The sequence below is a fragment of the Populus trichocarpa genome, chromosome 12, assembly GCF_000002775.5.
Source record: "Populus trichocarpa isolate Nisqually-1 chromosome 12, P.trichocarpa_v4.1, whole genome shotgun sequence".
Lineage (NCBI taxonomy): Eukaryota > Viridiplantae > Streptophyta > Magnoliopsida > Malpighiales > Salicaceae > Populus > Populus trichocarpa.
In genome coordinates, this window is record NC_037296.2 from 9,831,564 (window position 1) to 9,848,555 (window position 16,992).

The following is a 16,992-nucleotide window of genomic DNA, read 5'->3' on the forward strand; positions in this document are numbered from 1 at the left end:
TTTAGTCATGTATTGTGTGAGGAGAGAGAATCCTTAAAAAATAATGGAGGTGAGAGAAACAAAAAAAAAGGTTGAATTTGGTGTGAATATGCTTTTCTTGACGAGAGGAGTGTTACTTAGATGTTTATAGAAAAAGTAGATTAATATAAAAAAAAATTTGTGTGTTTTTAGATTAATTTATAGAGTTTAGAAATTGATTTGTTAAAATTTTAAGGGTATTTATTAGATTTGTTTTAGATAAAAATACCATAAAAAATGATTTCAGGATCCAAAAAATTTCCATCCTAATTTTAAACCACTCTTTCAAGATGTTTATAAGGGTTTTTTTGGCTAGGTTCACTGATCCTTATTCGATTTGCTTTGAAACTACACCTAGTCCAGAGGCTATATCAACGGGCCGGGCTTAGTTAAATTTAATAACATTGTAAAAAACATTTATGTGACAGTGCATATGCAACTAACAAGGCTAAAACATAAAGGTTGATTTCACAATTTATTTTATGAACATTCGAACAAATTGACGTTATTTTGGAGTGTGAAACAACATCGATTTGCTTTGATTTTCATTTTGGTTCTTCAAATATTTAAAGTGTTTCCAGAAACTATTACTCTTAGAGATAAAGGGAGCTGGTTGGAGAAATACAAGAGAGAAGAGAGAGACATGGTGTCGTTTTCTGGAGCTGGTTCCAGAAACTTACTTGTTTCTTTTAATTCCACATATCCTTAACATTATATAAATAACCATATAATATTTTTCAGTAGTTACAAGTTTCCAATCCTCACTTGGGATAATTGTAGCTTCAATACGTGGAGACCTGCATGATATATGTTAACAAATCTCACTATACTTCTAATATAATATAGCATCGACCTTGGTTTTAAAATCAATATGCAGAAAATACATAATTGATTGATCTATTATGTTAATTGTGTTGTAATTGTAAGACTAATAAATCTGATTACATTGTTTGTATATCAACAATAGTCATAAATCTGATGAATACAATATCACTGAATCATAGTTATTCAATCGAAGGTTCACTTGTTGATAAAGAATCAAATATAGATGCAACTAGGTTTTTTAAAACTTTTAAAAAATTCTAATGAACTATAATGAGATGAATTCACAAATCACAATAAATTATTGGTCATTGCAAAAGTATTTACCATCAAGTCTGATTATAGTATAAATGAGACCGATTATGATAGCATAATCAAATGGGTAAAAAGCATTTTACATGAAGGAAATAAGTTCAAAGAAAACTTTTACACTGCAAAATCCATGATGAAACCTCCTGGCTAAGGAACCAAAAAATTGATATGTGCCCAAATTTTTACATGTTGTACTACAATAAAAAAGTAAAAATAACCAAGTGCAAAGCCCGTGGGCATGCTTAGTATAAACCTAATATGGGTAGGGGAATGACATTTGTCGCATACAAAAATCTAAGATACTTTCTAATCACTCATAGGTTGCAAAAATTAGTTATGTCTCTGAAGATATTCGAGCACATGACATGACATTATTCACATGATGCGAATGATGAAGTCATGATGCACCCTTTTGATGGTGAAGCTTGGAAGCAATTTAATAGGGTACATCTTCAATTTTCAATGGAACCATGAAATGTGCATCTTGGTTTGTCTACAGATGAGTTCAATCAATTTGGTTCATTTGTTGCACCGTATTCTTGTTGGCCAGTCATACTAACAATATTTTTATTTAAATGTCATTGGTATGATACTGATAGACGGATTAGGATAGATCCTCACCATGGTTTGGTTGAACGATGCGTTTGGAAACGCGGGCCAAACCGCGTTTCCAAAAAAATTAATTTTTTTTGCTAAAAATTAATTTTTTTATATTTTGGATCGTTTTGATGCGCTGATTTCAAAAATAATTTTTTAAAAAATAAAAAAAAATATCATTTTGATGCATTTCGGCATGAAAAAGCACTTTGAAAAGCAACCACAACCGCAACCGCAACCACACTCCCAAACAGGCTTAAATCAATAAAAGAAATAGACTTAGTAACATCATTGATGTTTTCATATTTTCCAAACAATACCAACAAGTGCATTACATATACACTCCTTCATTTAGAAAGGATCGTAATATAATTAATTGGTTATTCGTTGTGCAAACTAAATCTATGAGTCATTTCCAAATTGTTCATATTGATATTAACAAGTTAAATGATATAATGAGTACCGGTGATAATATAAAAGATGATGAAGATGAAGGGTTTGAACAACTTGAGTTTGACAAAGAAGATGATGGACATGAAGATGATGAGGATTCAAATTAAATAGTAGATCTAAAATAATTTTAGATGTAAGACATTATTATGGAATTAACATATTTATTGTCATTGTATAAGGTATTTCAACTTTATACATTTGTCAAGTGTTTATTATTGTGATCGTGGTTTTAATGTATTATGAATGAATCTGTTGTTGATGGGTAATTAGGTTTGATAGGGAATGCATCTGGTAGATAAGAAAATAAATTTCTATAATTTAACCGACAGAATCATCGACGAACAACAAAATCATCAGAGAATTATAGAGACCTTGAGAAAGAATTCAGGGGATTAGATATTCAACGACGGAGTCTCAGACAAAATATATTTCATTGTTGATATTAAAAACAACAAAATTCACCGACATCCAGCAAAAACACCAGAGAATTATAGAGAAGAAAAAATTATCTAACGGCCAACAAAAACATCAAAGAATTACACAGAAGAAAAATTAACCGATAGTTTTACCAAAGGACAATAAAAATCATTGGAGAATTACAGAGAGCTTGGGAAGAATTCAGGGGATTGGATATTCACCGATGGATATACTAACAAATAAAAAGTCATTAGTGAATTTGGGTTTTTTTGAGAGAGTTCTGAAATTTTTAAATGGTTGACACTTGATAGTGTTAAAATTTCATTGGTAAAACCATCAGTAATGTACTAACGTGGTCTATCATCAAAGGTTTAACCGATGAAAAATTTCATTGATGATATTAAACCCATATATGTCAAGGCAATTCCTAACTTTTCCCTATTTCTTCTCCTCCCTCAAAATCCTCTCTCTTTCTCTCTCCTCTAGGTGATGGTTTCTCTATCCTTTAGGCAACATTTTCTCTTTCATCAAGGTTTGATATATTTTATACCCATAAATTTATAATTATTGCAATATCTATTTTATTGGTAATGTTATTGTTTTGGATTTGACTATATTGAAAATATGTAAATAAAAATGCTAAAAATAATTTTATAAATCTATCAATAAGACGATAGATGGACTTGGAATTTGATTGGCGAGGATTAAATGGTTTCCTTTAAGGTGGGAAATTTAGCACTTGACAGAAAATTTAAATTAAAATAAGAGGATATAATTCCTAGCAATAATTTTATTTTCTACATTGTTTTGATTTTTCAAATATGTAAGTGGGTGCTTATATACTTTGTTCTATGTTTTTATATTATACTTGTGTGGGTCTTTATTTTTTTTAAGTTTAATAGGGCGAACGATGTGTTGTCCGCTCCAATTCCTTGGAACAAAAGTAGATGAAACATCATCCGTCTTTATAGACGAAACGTCGTCTAGAAATCCTAGAATTTGGCCACTGGTGTTGCCGGAAAAATAAGGTTCTTTTTTAATCCAAAAATCAATTTTCAATCCATTTTGACCCAAAACACCTAGGAAACAACCTAGGAACCTTGCGAAACTAATTCATGGTCTTAAAAAATGTAAAAAACAAAAACAACCCAAAACTCTAAATCAATAAGAAACCAAAAGTCTTCCCAAGCTTAGATTTATTTTTTAAAGTGTTTTCAAGGTAAAATAAAACACCTAATCTTAACTTCCTTTATCATATGGAACCTTTTGACACAACAATCAATTATTTTGGTGGCCAAAATCTTTCCCAACAATAAATTTCTTTCTCTAAACCAGAATCCGACGACCCCCTCTCTCTCCTCCATCCAAAAAAAGACTAAAAAAGAGAAAAATAAAGTGTGGTACCAATTTTTTTAAAAAACAATTACAAGGACTAGTTACCAAGTAGCTTTAAAAGATAAGGAACTAAAATGAACGTTTCAAATAAATTGCAGACTTGCCACCTATTTTATCCACTTTTATTTCTTTAGTTCTTTATCTTTCAATTCAACTCTCATCCCTAAAAAATATGCAATTTGGCTCTAATTTAGGCTAAAAAGGGCTCAATTGTGTATAAGAAAAGTTTGAGGATCAAATTGAAAATTAAAAAAAACTCACTATTACAATCCATAGTGAATTGTAAGATGATGAACAATAAAAATGACTATATGTTTTCCCTACATGCTTTAACTTTTGTTAATGGTAGGGGACAATAATATATTTTTCTTGTGCACACTAAAAGGCAAAGAGAAACTCTAAATCTTGTACATCTATGATACTATTTTTTTTTATAAAAAAAATCAAAATTGAATTTGTTTCTTCATAACCCATCCTATTCTATTTATGATGCCACGTTGATCTTTAAAAATATTAACAAAATACTAAAGGGTGTAGCTATGTTTTTTTTTTTAAATAGTATTTACTATAATAGTGTTTTGTGTTTGTGTTTTTTTTTTTTAATTTCACCCTTCGACAACCTAATTTTTTTATTATTATTTTTATCATTTAATATTAGATTATTTTGGTAATTGTGCTTCATAATTCTTTTTTTTTATTTTCTTTCTATTGGGTTATATACCGACCTTATGAATTTAATTTGTTTTTCTCAATTTCAACCTTCAACATTAGATCTGTTAGAAGTTGGATTTGTAATTTTTTTTATTTGATTTCTATGAAGTCATCTTAATCTTATGACTTAAGTCTTGAGTTTAATAGATTAACCAGGGTTGAATCGAGTTTTTTTTTTGTTGCCTTTTCTAATTGTGTTTTTTTTCTTCTAATTTCATCCCTCAATATTGGGTTGATTGAAAATTGAGCTTCATGTGTTTTTTTTTTTTGCTTTCTATAAGATTATCTCAATTTCATATCGCGGGTTTAGTAGGTTGAGCCGGGTTGAGTCTATTTATTTTTTTAGGGTCCTTTTTTTAATTGAGATTCATAATTTTTTTTAGTTTTTCTATGGAATTATCTTGATTTCATGACCCAAGTCGTGAGTTTGGAAAATTAACTTGGGTTAACTCAGTTTATTTTTTTAGTTTTTTTTTAATTTCAGCCTACAATATTAATTTTAGACAAAGAAGATGTTTAGAGAAAAAGAAGATATGCACCTTATCATGTTGTAGAGAGAGAAAAAAATGAGAGAAGATGTTTAGAGAAAAAGAAGATATGCATAAACGAGTTTGGTTGATTCTTCGCTATAATTTAGTTTTTTTTTGGTCAAATTTTAAAATTTAGTATTAAGTTGGAATGTAAATTACAACTAGATTATTGATTTGTGTTCCGTGAATATTAATTTTTAAAATAATATTAAAAATATATAGAATATTTTAATAGTGTTATTAAACCTAACTAAGCGGGTTAATTTTTAAACTTTCACTCAACTCTTTGCCAGATTCAAGTAATGTGGGCTTGACAATCATACCAGATCCAAACACAGACCCAAGTGCTTTTAGTCTGGCAACCATGTCAGATCCAAGGTGCCTTGGGCCTGGCCGCCACGTCGGACCTAGGCGCCTTGGATCTGACATGACCTAGGCACCTGAGCCTGACAACCATGCCAGACCTATGTGTCTTCTTTTTTTCAAATATAAGAATTCTCTTATAATTGTTCTAAAAACATATTTATTATGTATTTTCATCTTTATCTTTCTAACCAAATATATTTATATCTTTTCTATATTTCTTTCTTCTATTTTTGAACTTTAACCACACCCTTAAAATTCATTCAATTTTTTTTTATTTGTCTCTAATTTTAGTGAAGAAATCATCTACAAAAATACATAAATTAAGATAGTAAAAAAGGATAATAAGTCTTTTACATATAAAGTATTTTCTTTTCCTGAAACATAATGTATCAATTCAAAAGTTCAAAAGTTTTCTCTTATGATTATACATTTTAAATTTTCATATATACTAATAGTTATAATGTATAATAAACTCTAATTGTAACAAACTTTGACAATTAGATCATGCAACAACATCTCAAATTTAAAAAAGCATGAACCCTTTAAAAAATTGTCCAACACTTGGATGAAAACATAAAATTAATATTTTTATCCATAATGCATACAAAAAAGAAAAGTTTATTTTTGAAGATTTGAAATAAATTACTTAGAACTCAATATGTTTTTTTCTATTCTTTCCTCTTCAAATATAACAAATTTATAAAATAAATTATACAAACAAAAAAGAGTTTGCAGTTAAGTTCTATTGTATATAAATGAAAAATTCTACTTGAATGAGACAATGTTTGTTTTTGCAGTCCAATCGTACTTTTAAAAAATTTTATATTTTTTGACCCAAACGCTTGGGTCTGACATGGTTTCCAGACCCAAGCACGTGGGTTTAGACCTAAGCGACATGGGGCTGGCAACCATGCCAAACCCAAGGTGCGTGGGCAACTATGCTAGACCCGAGATGCTTGGGTCTTGCAACCATGCCAGACCCAAGCGTCATGGGTCTGATAGTCGTGTCAGACCTAAGGTACTTGGATATGACAAGCATGCCTGATTTCATAAACAACAAACAAATAGGATAATTGTACACTTTAGTTTCTAGAAGAGAGAAAAGAAAGAAAAAACACAAATAATCGATTACCAGCGGCAATCCAACTATTATCTATCTACACGCACCACACCATGTGAAAGAGGGCACATTTGTGCATCCAGTTAGATGACAGATGGCCAGATTTGACCACCGGGAAGCGTTATACACACCTTCTTAATGGCGTGGGCGCCGTCCACTCGCTAAGGCTTGAGAAACACACGCCTGCAACTTTTCAATTAAAAGTAACAAATACAATGTAAGAATACTAAAACACCCATATGGTCCTCTTAATTATATAAAATATCCATGTAAAAATACAAAAATACCCCCAAAGGCAAAGGTTTTTTTTTTTTAATCTTTTATGATGCTAAAAGTGTTATTTGATTGTACTTGAAAATTGAAAAACTTGAATACCCTTGTGGAAGAAAGCCAAAGAAACGTTTATCTGCCCGTGAAAAGATGAGAAATTGAAAATGAAAGTACTATTACAATCCACAGTAAAAACTCTCTTGATCTACCTTGATTTCCCCACACCATTTAGTTTTTTTTATAATTTTTTCAAAATATAGTAGACAAGTAAACATGATGCTAAGCTGAAGGTGGTTTTCCCTTATTATTATTGTCACTTCTTAAAACCTAACTCGACCTGGTGGGTTAACCCGTGTCTTGGAACTAAGACTAAACTGAGTTTCAACAAAAATAGAAGATTGATTGACCCAATCAAAAACATTGTTTGATTTGTAATCCGATCAGCCTCGTAAATATCTAATTAAAACACGGTAAAAAATTATTTAAAAAAAAAGTTAAAACGATACTATTTTTAATTTTTTATAAAATAAAAATATTAAATTGATTTAAATTAATCATAATTAACTTATTTAATCTATCTTAATAAAAAAAACTGCGGGGTTAGAAACTATAATAATTGCAACTGTATAATTGAAAAAATAATAATTAAATAAAAATGCAAGTGGATGAGCCTTTTTCAATATTACGGTAAGAATCTGGTGTCCAGTTGTAGTCAATTTTACAGTGGGCGTGAAAATCTGTTGTTCAGTTGGAAAAAAGGAAAAAAACGAGAGAATATTTTGTGTCTATTTTTTTATTTTTTAGTACAGTGTCGTCAGTTGATAAAATAAGAAAAGGACAAGATAGCTATTGTCAAGGCAGGTAAAGAGACGTGTCATTAGCCGAATGGACAATATTACCCGTAAAACATTAAAAGAGAGAGAGAGAGAGTGGTAAACAAAACTAACCAATCAGAGGAAGGAGGAGCCCTACTTGCGAATAAAAAAAACAAAAAGGAAACAAATTAGGAGTAGCCCTAGAGAGAGAGGAAAGATAAATACCACCACCACCACCAAACACCTTGTTGTTGTTGGGAATCTGATAGGAATTGTATTTTTCTTGCCCTCTTTCTTATCGGAAAAAGCCGTCTCTCTCTCTCTCTCGCGCTCGCTTCACTTGTGTTGTGTTCTGTTCGAATGGGTGGGAGTCGATGGCTGAGGCCTGAGGTACGTAACTTCTGCCAAGAGCTAATTATTTGATTCAGATCTTAGTCTTTTTGTATTGTAGCTAGGCTAGATCTAATAATTTCTGTGCCTTGTTGACTTTGTTTTGCTTCTTGTAGCTACAGTGCCTCCTCATCCTCATGTGTTTTTCATATTGATTGGTGTATTTGTGATGCATGCAGGTGTATCCTCTCTTCGCTGCTGTTGGAGTAGCGGTTGGGATCTGTGGATTTCAGTTGGCCCGTAACATCTGCATCAACCCTGAAGTCAGGTACTCCTCCTCCACTCTATCTATCTCTGTGTGTGTGTGTGTGTGATGAATTGTGTGCATTTCCTTGTGTATTTGCTAGCTCCTTTTTTCTGTAGATTAGATTATATTAGATATGGTATATCAGCCTTCAGCTGTTATTTAATTTTGTTGCTGTTTTGTTTTACTAATTATCAGGATTAATATATGTCTGCTTCAACTGCCTCTACATAACCCTAACAGAGTTGTATTCTAATCTATTGTCTTGGAATGTTTTTGGTTTGTGTTTATTATATATTGACTTAAATTAAAAGAAAAATATAATCTTTCATTTTAATTCCTTCCACTTGAGCATGGATTAGCCACCCCTTTCTGTGTAGTGGCATATCCGGGAATTGTTAATTTTCCTTCTCCTCTACCAATCTCGTCTAGTTAGTTATCCGAGAAGGTCAAAAGGAAAACTGTCGAGCACCTGCACGCTTGATGCTTTGTGGCTACCAGCTTTAATGATGACACATGAGAACGTAGCCATGGAGGAATCAAATCTATGGGGAAAAAAAGATTTTTCATGTATTTTTTTCCTTATTTTTTAAGGAAATTTATCAATCAAATAATCTGTTTGTTTATTGATATTTTAAAACAGGGTAACGAAGCAGAACAGAGCTGCTGGAGTTTTGGACAACTTTTCAGAGGGAGAAAAGTATTCTGAGCATGGTCTAAGGAAACTTGTGCGCAACAGGTCTCCTCAAATCATGCCATCCATCAACAACTTCTTCACAGACCCAAAACTGAACTGAATAACGTGGTCTATGTTGTTGTAGGGTACGCAGTAAAGTCAGCGTATCAGTGTCGCTGTTTGTGATAGAAGTTTATGCTGTGTTTTGAACCTATTGAATGCATGTCTTTGACCCTAAAACAACCTCTGGATGGATTTGCTGTAATAAGCCTGATTAAACCTGAAAGGAATTGGACTGTGGCATCTTTGGAAAATGAGTTGAAGTCCCTTTGTGAATTGATGTTAATGGAAGATAACTTTCTTTTTTTTATCGCCAGCGAATTTTCATTCGTGTAAAAGGGTGCTGATTGTTATCTTCCAAATGCCATAAAATCTGATCATTCAGTGTGAAGGGCATTGCAACCCTAGGCCTTTTATTATTTTATTTTGGAATCCCACAGCTGAGCTGAGAAAATCCTATGATTTGTGTAATAATGTATTGTGTGTTGCTATGGTCGGTCCGATGTTGTTATGAATACCTGTGCCACCCGGCAAGGTAACGGAGAAAACAACCGCATCCCTCTATCCCCTTTGATTGCCCCGGAAATAGAAAGGATTCTCGTTGCTTTTTTTAATCTACCCTATGCTTGCTTCACGATTGAAACTTTCAATAATCGGTGAACTGTTTTAAAAGTTCCACCCATTGAAAATAAGCCAAGAGTTCATTGTAGTTTGGAAGTCTGATACCTCATCGGCCTTCTCAAGTCTGATACCGGAGGATGTTTTGTAATTGAAAATTAAGAAGTTTAATACAATCTCTCTCTAGCTTAATTGGATGAAATTAGTCTTGAAATTTTGGTAGATATATAAAATTAAAAGATAAATAACTGAAATGTAAGACCCAAATGTAATATATACTTAATTCTAAATTCTTGTAATTTTCATTTTGATCCTAAAAATAAATTTTTGTTATTTTTCAGTTCATGAATGATAGAGTGACTCACCGAAAAATAACAGTAGAGAAAGTATTGGATTGTAGTGATTCTGATAATCAAATAGACAAGTTTGGTGTCAAAAAGTTACATTTGACAAGAAGTATTTTATGCTAGTGGTTTTTAGTCCTCATCTTGCAGGAAAAAATAGATTGAGGGTTTGATCGGGGGTTTGGAAATTTTTGTGGTCTTTGTTAGGTTTTTTGGTTTTCAACCAATATTTTTCTACTTTAAGGGCACAAATGGGTTTAATGAGGTTTGTGCGGTGTTTCTCAAGTGTTTTTAGATGAAAAATAAGTTGATTGGTCAAAAATTCAAAATTTGTTTTTCTATCTAATTTCTGGCTACTTTGACTATCTTAAACCAGGTAAACAGACGCCGCATTGTCTTCCATAACAAAAAACGCGTCATCTGCTTTAATTTTTTTTCAAAAAAATCGGAGGTAGTTAATAAAAAAAAAACAAGGCCAAGTGTCCAGGCCCACATGCACTTTGCAAGTTACTGGAGGCCCATGTGCTCGATTTGACCCTTTTTTCTGTACTCGAAAACAAATTCATTTACTCTTTAGTTTTGAATTGGTTCTAAGATAATATTATAAATTTTTATTTGAATTTTAATATTTTTCTAAATATTATTTATCTTATATGAAAATAATAGTAATAATAATAAATGGTTCATGAAAAATTGATTTAAATCATTTTTTGTTCTTAAAAATTTTAAATAGATTTTGAACATGATTTTATCATTATTATGATATTTTTAGCTTTTAATCATATATAAAATATGGACATACTATTTTGATATTTGTTGTTAACTTGCTTTAACAATTATAACATTTTTTTTTTAATAGAAACAATGGTTTCAGTTATATACCTTGTGTTTGCTAAGATAAACAACAAATATGTTAATAAGAAAAATTATCTTGATGGAAAAAAATTCAAAATAGGTGTATTTTCAGGTTTAATAACACTGTCAAGGAATTCATTGAGACCTGAATATTTTCTTACATTCAAAAAACTTTTGCCCCCTCTCGCAACGTAATGCGAGCATATAAACTAGTTTTGATCCAAAAAATTTGCGATGGTAATTCATCAAGAAGAACATTTAAATTGTTTTTGAAACACACAAATATTAGAGGAAGCCACACATGTTGCTCAACTGTTATGGGCTTTTTCACATACTAGCACTTACGTTGTACGTACCAACTATTTTTTTTTAATTTGGTCTTGATTAAATAGATTTTTTATTGATTATTTAATAACTCTTTTATTTTTTTCATTTGAAGCAAGAAATATACAAAAACAAAACTTCAATTATGATTTCACAAGTAGAAAACAAATTCGTAAGAAATATGAGTATTTTTTAATACGCGAAATAAATCAAAGGGAAAACTAATGAAAATGACTTTAATAACACCCATATATCTCAAATATAATTTTAATGTACTGATTAGATCAATTTCAAAAGTAGAAAAATACATTTTAAAAAATGATGACAAAATTAACAAAATAGAACTTTAACCAAATCAGGCCCGCAAACAAGACATAAAGAAAAAAACAAGAAGAAAATATACAAGGAAACATATTTAAACAACAAAAACAAAAAGGATATAATCTAATTTTTACAGCTTAACTCTTACCAACCGATGCGAGCCCTAATGATAAAAATCTTGAAACCCATAACAAAATAGATAAATAACCCTAGAAAACTGAAATTCAAGTTTGGATAAAAACCTTGACTCACATGGATAACCATATATCTAAGAATAAAAAATAATAGAAAAAAACTTGAACATGTTATTTATAGCGAAACAAGAACTCAAAATATACGAGGATATCATGAGGTTGATTATATCTTAATAAGTTAGATGTTAATCTTTATTATAATAAACGTGATTTTACACTAAGGTCCCGTTTGTTTCACGAAAAATGGTTTTCTTGAAAATCACTTTCCAAACTTTCCCGTGTTTGTTTGTCATTACAAAAATTAGTCAACGGAAAACACTTTCTAGTCAAAGAAAAATTTGGCTTGGTTTGCAGGAAAGTATTTTCCTTTTATTTTGAGCGAAAAACACTTTTCAGAAGTTGTAAAAAATTTAGAAATATCATATTATTTGCTGATTATATCAAATTTGGTCATCAAACTTTTGATTGCTATATATTTTATTTTGCATCTTTTTTTTAATTTTATCCCTTATAATTTGATTTAATATGATTTTTATATTAACTTTGGTTTTTATTTTCATGATTGTTATTTACTTTTCTTTTAATATTTTTTTAATTGAATTTTTTTATCTATCAAATTTGGTTCTTATTCTTTTGATTGTTACTTATTTTATTTGAAATAATTTATGAAATTATTATTATTATTATTTTAATTTCATCATCTTTTAATTTTTTTTATTATTATTATTTTAATTTCATCATCTTTTAATTTTTTTATCTGTTAGATTTGATCTTCATTATTTTGATTGTCATTTTTTTTATTTGAGATAATTTGTGAAATTAGATTTTTTTTTCAATTTCATTCTCATTCAACTTTTTAAAATTGTAAGATTTGTTCCTCATTATTTTAATAAACTTGAAAAAAAAAACATTAATAAGTTATTTTATAGCTCATTTTCCATGACATAACCAAACACTGGAAAGTGTTTTCCAACTTATTTTTCATGATACTACCAAACATTGAAAAATAATTCACTTTCCAAGAATTCAGTTTTTAAAAAAACTAATTTCCAAAATAAAACTATTTTCCAGCAAACAATCAAGGCCTAAACAAAAATGCAAATTATTCAATAAATAAAAAGCTGCTGAAATTTGACAGCCATGCAAAACATATATAGTAGTCGTAAATAAGCTTCACATTTGATTTTAAGAGGGCTGGTTTGGAAAAAAAATTTCTTGTCTTTGTTGGTTTATGTTTTGAAGATAGTGTTCAATGAATTGGAATGCAACAATTTGGGCGTTAATTTTTCAGCTAAATAACATGTTTATTTTGTTTTTGATCTCTAAAAACAAGATGACCAATCAGAGCAGTGCTCCTGCAGTTTTGGAAAACATTGACGAGGAAGAAGTGCTACAAAGCATGTTCTAAGGAAATTGGTATGCGATAGCTCCCCCGAAGCTGTCATCCATCTTCTTCTCCAGACACAGAACGAGACTGAAAAATTTCAGTAACCTAGAAAATTTCATGCAACGTTTGTTTACAGTAAAGCATCAACATGGCCAAAAAATACAGTACAGCGTTGAGTGTCGAAAGGGACCTCAAAAGACTAATACTACAAACATCTCACGGTGCCATATTCAGACTGAAATCTCCTATTCTCGATGTGAAAGGAGGAAAATGCATCAATGGTCTGACAGTAACCTCCAAGGTTATCCAAGTTGAGATAATTTGATATATTCCAACACTTCCATATACGTTGACACCAATAAGCAGCAAACTGAGGAACAGATGACGTGCTACACTGGGGAGTCTTTCAATAACTCTGTTGAGTGGTAGAGAATCAGGGAGGAAAATGCTCAACATCCATTGAAGGAAAACTAGATTCTGATCTCATTCCACGAAGCATATTCTTTGCCATTTCCTTCTCCTGCAACCATGAACGGAAAGACCAAAAAGAAACTTACTTAATCCACATGTTTGTACTTTTTTACATTAGAAGATCTCTTAATTGAAGATTATAAAAGAAAAGATACAGAAAACGTACTGGGCCAGTGTAATCCAGAAGACGGGTGCAATACACCTCTGCTTCTTCTAATCTCTTATGAGTTCTGCAGTGTTGGGCAAGAAAGAGCAAGGCTTCAACCATGTTTGGTCCTTCCCTCTCTTCATCTTCCATCCTATCCAAGTCCTTTTTGTAGTAAAATGCTGCCTCTTCTGGACGCCCAAGCTCAAAGTGCAGTTTTGCTAACTGATGCAGGGCTATCGCTTCCTTGTCATTACAATTTGCAGCCCTTCTGTAACACTTGATTGCATCCTCAAGCAAATGAAGCTGATCAGTTTCATAGCACTGGGCCATGGCAATCCACAATCGAGAATCACTTGGCTGCAAGAACACCGACTTCTTAAAATAGTGTAGTGCATAGAAGGGCATCCCCATCATCTCATAAGCTTGTCCTAACCCATACCAAGCTCGATAATCACAAGGATTGATATCCACAGCCCGTCGATAAGCATCAACAGCAGCAGGAGTGTTTTTCATTTCAACATACTCATGACCCATAAGTGTCCAAGCAGACAAATATTTTTTGTCCAGCTTGAGTGCCCTCCTAAAATACATAACAGACTTCTCATGCTGGCCCTTTAAACTGTAATAATTTCCAATGATGCAGCAAGATTCAGGCCTGTATTTATCAGTCATAAATACCCTGTGGGCAAGGTAACTAAGAGCAGAGAAACACTCCTTTGCATAGAGGACATTGGAATACATATCCATGTCTTCCACTCGATAGGGGTCATTTCTCAAAAGTTCTTCAAATATTACCTCGACTTGATCAAATTCTCTCAAACAATATTGAGCTTTGGCAATCTGAGCCTGTATGTAATTACTAAAACTGAATGTACCTTGAAGATATTCATATTTGGCAAGGGATTCATTGTGCATCCGGAGCTCTTGGTAAGCACTGGCAAGAAAGAAGTCCTTCATCCAGTGGTTGCTTAGGTTAAGGCTGTTCAGCATCTCAATTGTGGTACATAAAGACTGCAGCTCTGTCCAGGCATTCCAGTTCCAAGGGTAGCTATTCACAGACTCCACAATGACTGTCCGAGCAAGATTTTGATTGCCTCTGTTTTTAAGCACAAGACCATATAAGTATAACCCAAAGGGATCAATTGTGCCATTCTTGCGAAGAGTTGACAACTCCCTCTCCAGAGAAACCAGCTCACGGTTAACAGCATCACTCTTACCAAGGGGCCCCTCAAGTTCTATCATCTCTTCTTCTTTCCTCTTTTCTCCAGCCTTCAAAACCAACAATGAAGGTGAAAAACAGACCCTTAAATTCTTTAGAACTTTATAAGATGAAATATACTTGACAACAGTTTGACATCATGTGAATTATAATACTGGATAAATGCCCAACAAACATGCATGAACTCTTTCAAGAACTCCAGGTACCGTTGATGGGACTCTGAAGATAAATACAAGTCTAAATCTCCATCTTTAGAGGAGTTTACAGCTACTTGCAACCTCTGAGACAGACAAAAGGGTTAACTTTGATTCAAAGCCATCCATGTTGAAGACTTCCTTTTTCATCTTCTTTTAAAATAGAGTTGATGTGGAATATGGGTGGTCATGATAGAAGTTCATCACATTTCTGCTTCAGTTCACTTGTTTAATATTTTCTAAATTAAACAATTAGAATATCGAAAGATAGAAAAAAAACAGACATAAAATCTTGTTTCAAAATCAAAGCAAGAAAACTTCACAAAAAGAAAAAAACCAGCTAAAACCCGTAAGATACAAAAATCAAGGACTTGAATACAAATCCACGTCAAAATTGTTTTCCCTCCGCAGCTGGGGCTTCTTTCACCACCAAGTCCAACACTTAGCTTAATCTCAGTACTTTGTTGAGAAAAAACATAAATAGTCCGAATTAGTCACTGAAAACATCACATCATACTCTCTCCACCAAAATCACACAGGAAATTCTCAAAACAGTAGCTGTATACTAATTAAGGTATAGAATAATTCTATAAAGTGAAATAGACACGTAAGAATGAAAAGCAGAACATAGTTCCTAAAAATCATGTCTTAATCATAATTGCAACAAAACAAGAATAAGGAAAAATGGAGATATGAACGCACCAGATAAAGAGCATAACAGCGCAAGAAAACTGATTTCTTTGCATTTTGATCGCGAAGCACATGAGCAGCCCTTTTATACTCTCGACAGTCAAAGTAGGACTTAGCCAGAAGGTAGAAGTCACCATCTATGACCTCATCTTCCTCCAATACAGGAGTGGACACATAAGACATGCCAGTAACAGGCGTTGAGGTAATGTCATTGGTTCGGAATCTTCGACGAATGCTAGAACTTCCACGCTGGAATCTGGTGTTTGTAGGAGTGAACTTTGCAGGGTCTTGCTCGATTCCTACCAGCTGCTCCCCTGCCCTAGAATAAAAACACGGGCAGACATAAATACAAAGCCAAATCGGAAACAACAACAACATAAAAGCAAAATGGAAAAGGGGTTTTCTTTTTGTTTTTGTATAATTAGGGTTTTGGAGAGGAGAAAAGTAGAGGTTACCATTTGGAAGCAGAGTAAAGGCAGCGATCGCTTAGTTGGCGAAGGGCAATGCGAAGCTCGCTCCGGCAAGTCTCTTTCGAGTTCATCGATCTCTGATCTATTTTTGAACTAAAAATGACTTTCCATATCGCTGATGCTGATTTCAAATTGAGAGGTTTTTGGAGGTTTTATTTTTTATTTTATTTTTAAGGAGACTCAACTCCATAGATGATGATTGGGTCAGTTCTTTCAAGGCCTCCTAGTAATAAACATTATATTGTTGTTGGAGGAGACAACAATCATGTCAGCCCAGCCCATTATGAGACTAATGTTTTCTTCTTCTTTTTTAATTTTGAAACTAGAATCAAAACTTGTGGCCGTTTTCCAGGAAATTAGTTTTTTTTTAATTAAATTTTATGAAAAGTAGATTATTTGGAAATATTATTAAAAATGAATTGAAAATATTTTTTATTGTTTGAATATGTCATGAAAAATAAATTGAAAAATTACTTTTTAATATTTTAATATTTTTAAAGTTATCTAAAAACCGAATGACCAAATATGACAGATGAAGAAGTTAAAGGATGATAAGATTGA

The 16,992-nt window shown here is 32.0% G+C and overlaps 2 protein-coding genes across 3 annotated transcripts; one reads left to right on the forward strand and one right to left on the reverse strand.

Annotated features, from left to right (window-relative positions):
* The first annotated feature begins 7,953 nt into the window (after positions 1 to 7,953).
* LOC7483467 (uncharacterized) lies at positions 7,954 to 9,450 on the forward strand. Its single transcript, XM_002317978.4, has 3 exons — positions 7,954 to 8,216; positions 8,396 to 8,484; positions 9,104 to 9,450. The coding sequence occupies exons 1-3, from the start codon at positions 8,187 to 8,189 to the stop codon at positions 9,255 to 9,257; spliced, it is 273 nt and encodes a 90-aa protein (XP_002318014.1). The 5' UTR covers positions 7,954 to 8,186; the 3' UTR covers positions 9,258 to 9,450.
* Positions 9,451 to 13,322: 3,872 nt separating this feature from the next.
* On the reverse strand, positions 13,323 to 16,634 carry LOC7483468 (anaphase-promoting complex subunit 8). Of its 2 annotated transcripts, none has more exons than XM_002318591.3 (4): positions 16,417 to 16,634; positions 15,974 to 16,280; positions 13,877 to 15,127; positions 13,323 to 13,759 (listed from the first exon to the last, which is right to left on the reverse strand). In XM_002318591.3, exons 1-4 carry the CDS (start codon positions 16,500 to 16,502, stop codon positions 13,673 to 13,675), a joined length of 1,731 nt encoding a protein of 576 aa, XP_002318627.2. In that variant the 5' UTR covers positions 16,503 to 16,634; the 3' UTR covers positions 13,323 to 13,672. The 2 variants fall into 2 exon arrangements, with proteins under 2 accessions (XP_002318627.2, XP_006376833.2); XM_006376771.3 differs by having other exon boundaries at positions 15,974 to 16,275; positions 16,417 to 16,581.
* Positions 16,635 to 16,992: the final 358 nt, after the last annotated feature.

Bases quoted from the DNA above. Each gene is read 5' to 3' on its own strand.
- LOC7483467 (XM_002317978.4), top strand. From the start codon at position 8,187: ATGGGTGGGAGTCGATGGCTGAGGCCTGAG. The intron at 8,217-8,395 runs GTACGTAACTTC...TGATGCATGCAG, and splicing joins GTCGATGGCTGAGGCCTGAG to GTGTATCCTCTCTTCGCTGC. The intron at 8,485-9,103 runs GTACTCCTCCTC...ATTTTAAAACAG, and splicing joins TGCATCAACCCTGAAGTCAG to GGTAACGAAGCAGAACAGAG.
- LOC7483468 (XM_002318591.3), bottom strand. From the start codon at position 16,502: ATGAACTCGAAAGAGACTTGCCGGAGCGAGCTTCGCATTGCCCTTCGC. The intron at 16,281-16,416 runs GTAACCTCTACT...TTTTTATTCTAG, and splicing joins CTTTACTCTGCTTCCAAATG to GGCAGGGGAGCAGCTGGTAG. The intron at 15,128-15,973 runs GTGCGTTCATAT...TTGGTTTTGAAG, and splicing joins GCTGTTATGCTCTTTATCTG to GCTGGAGAAAAGAGGAAAGA.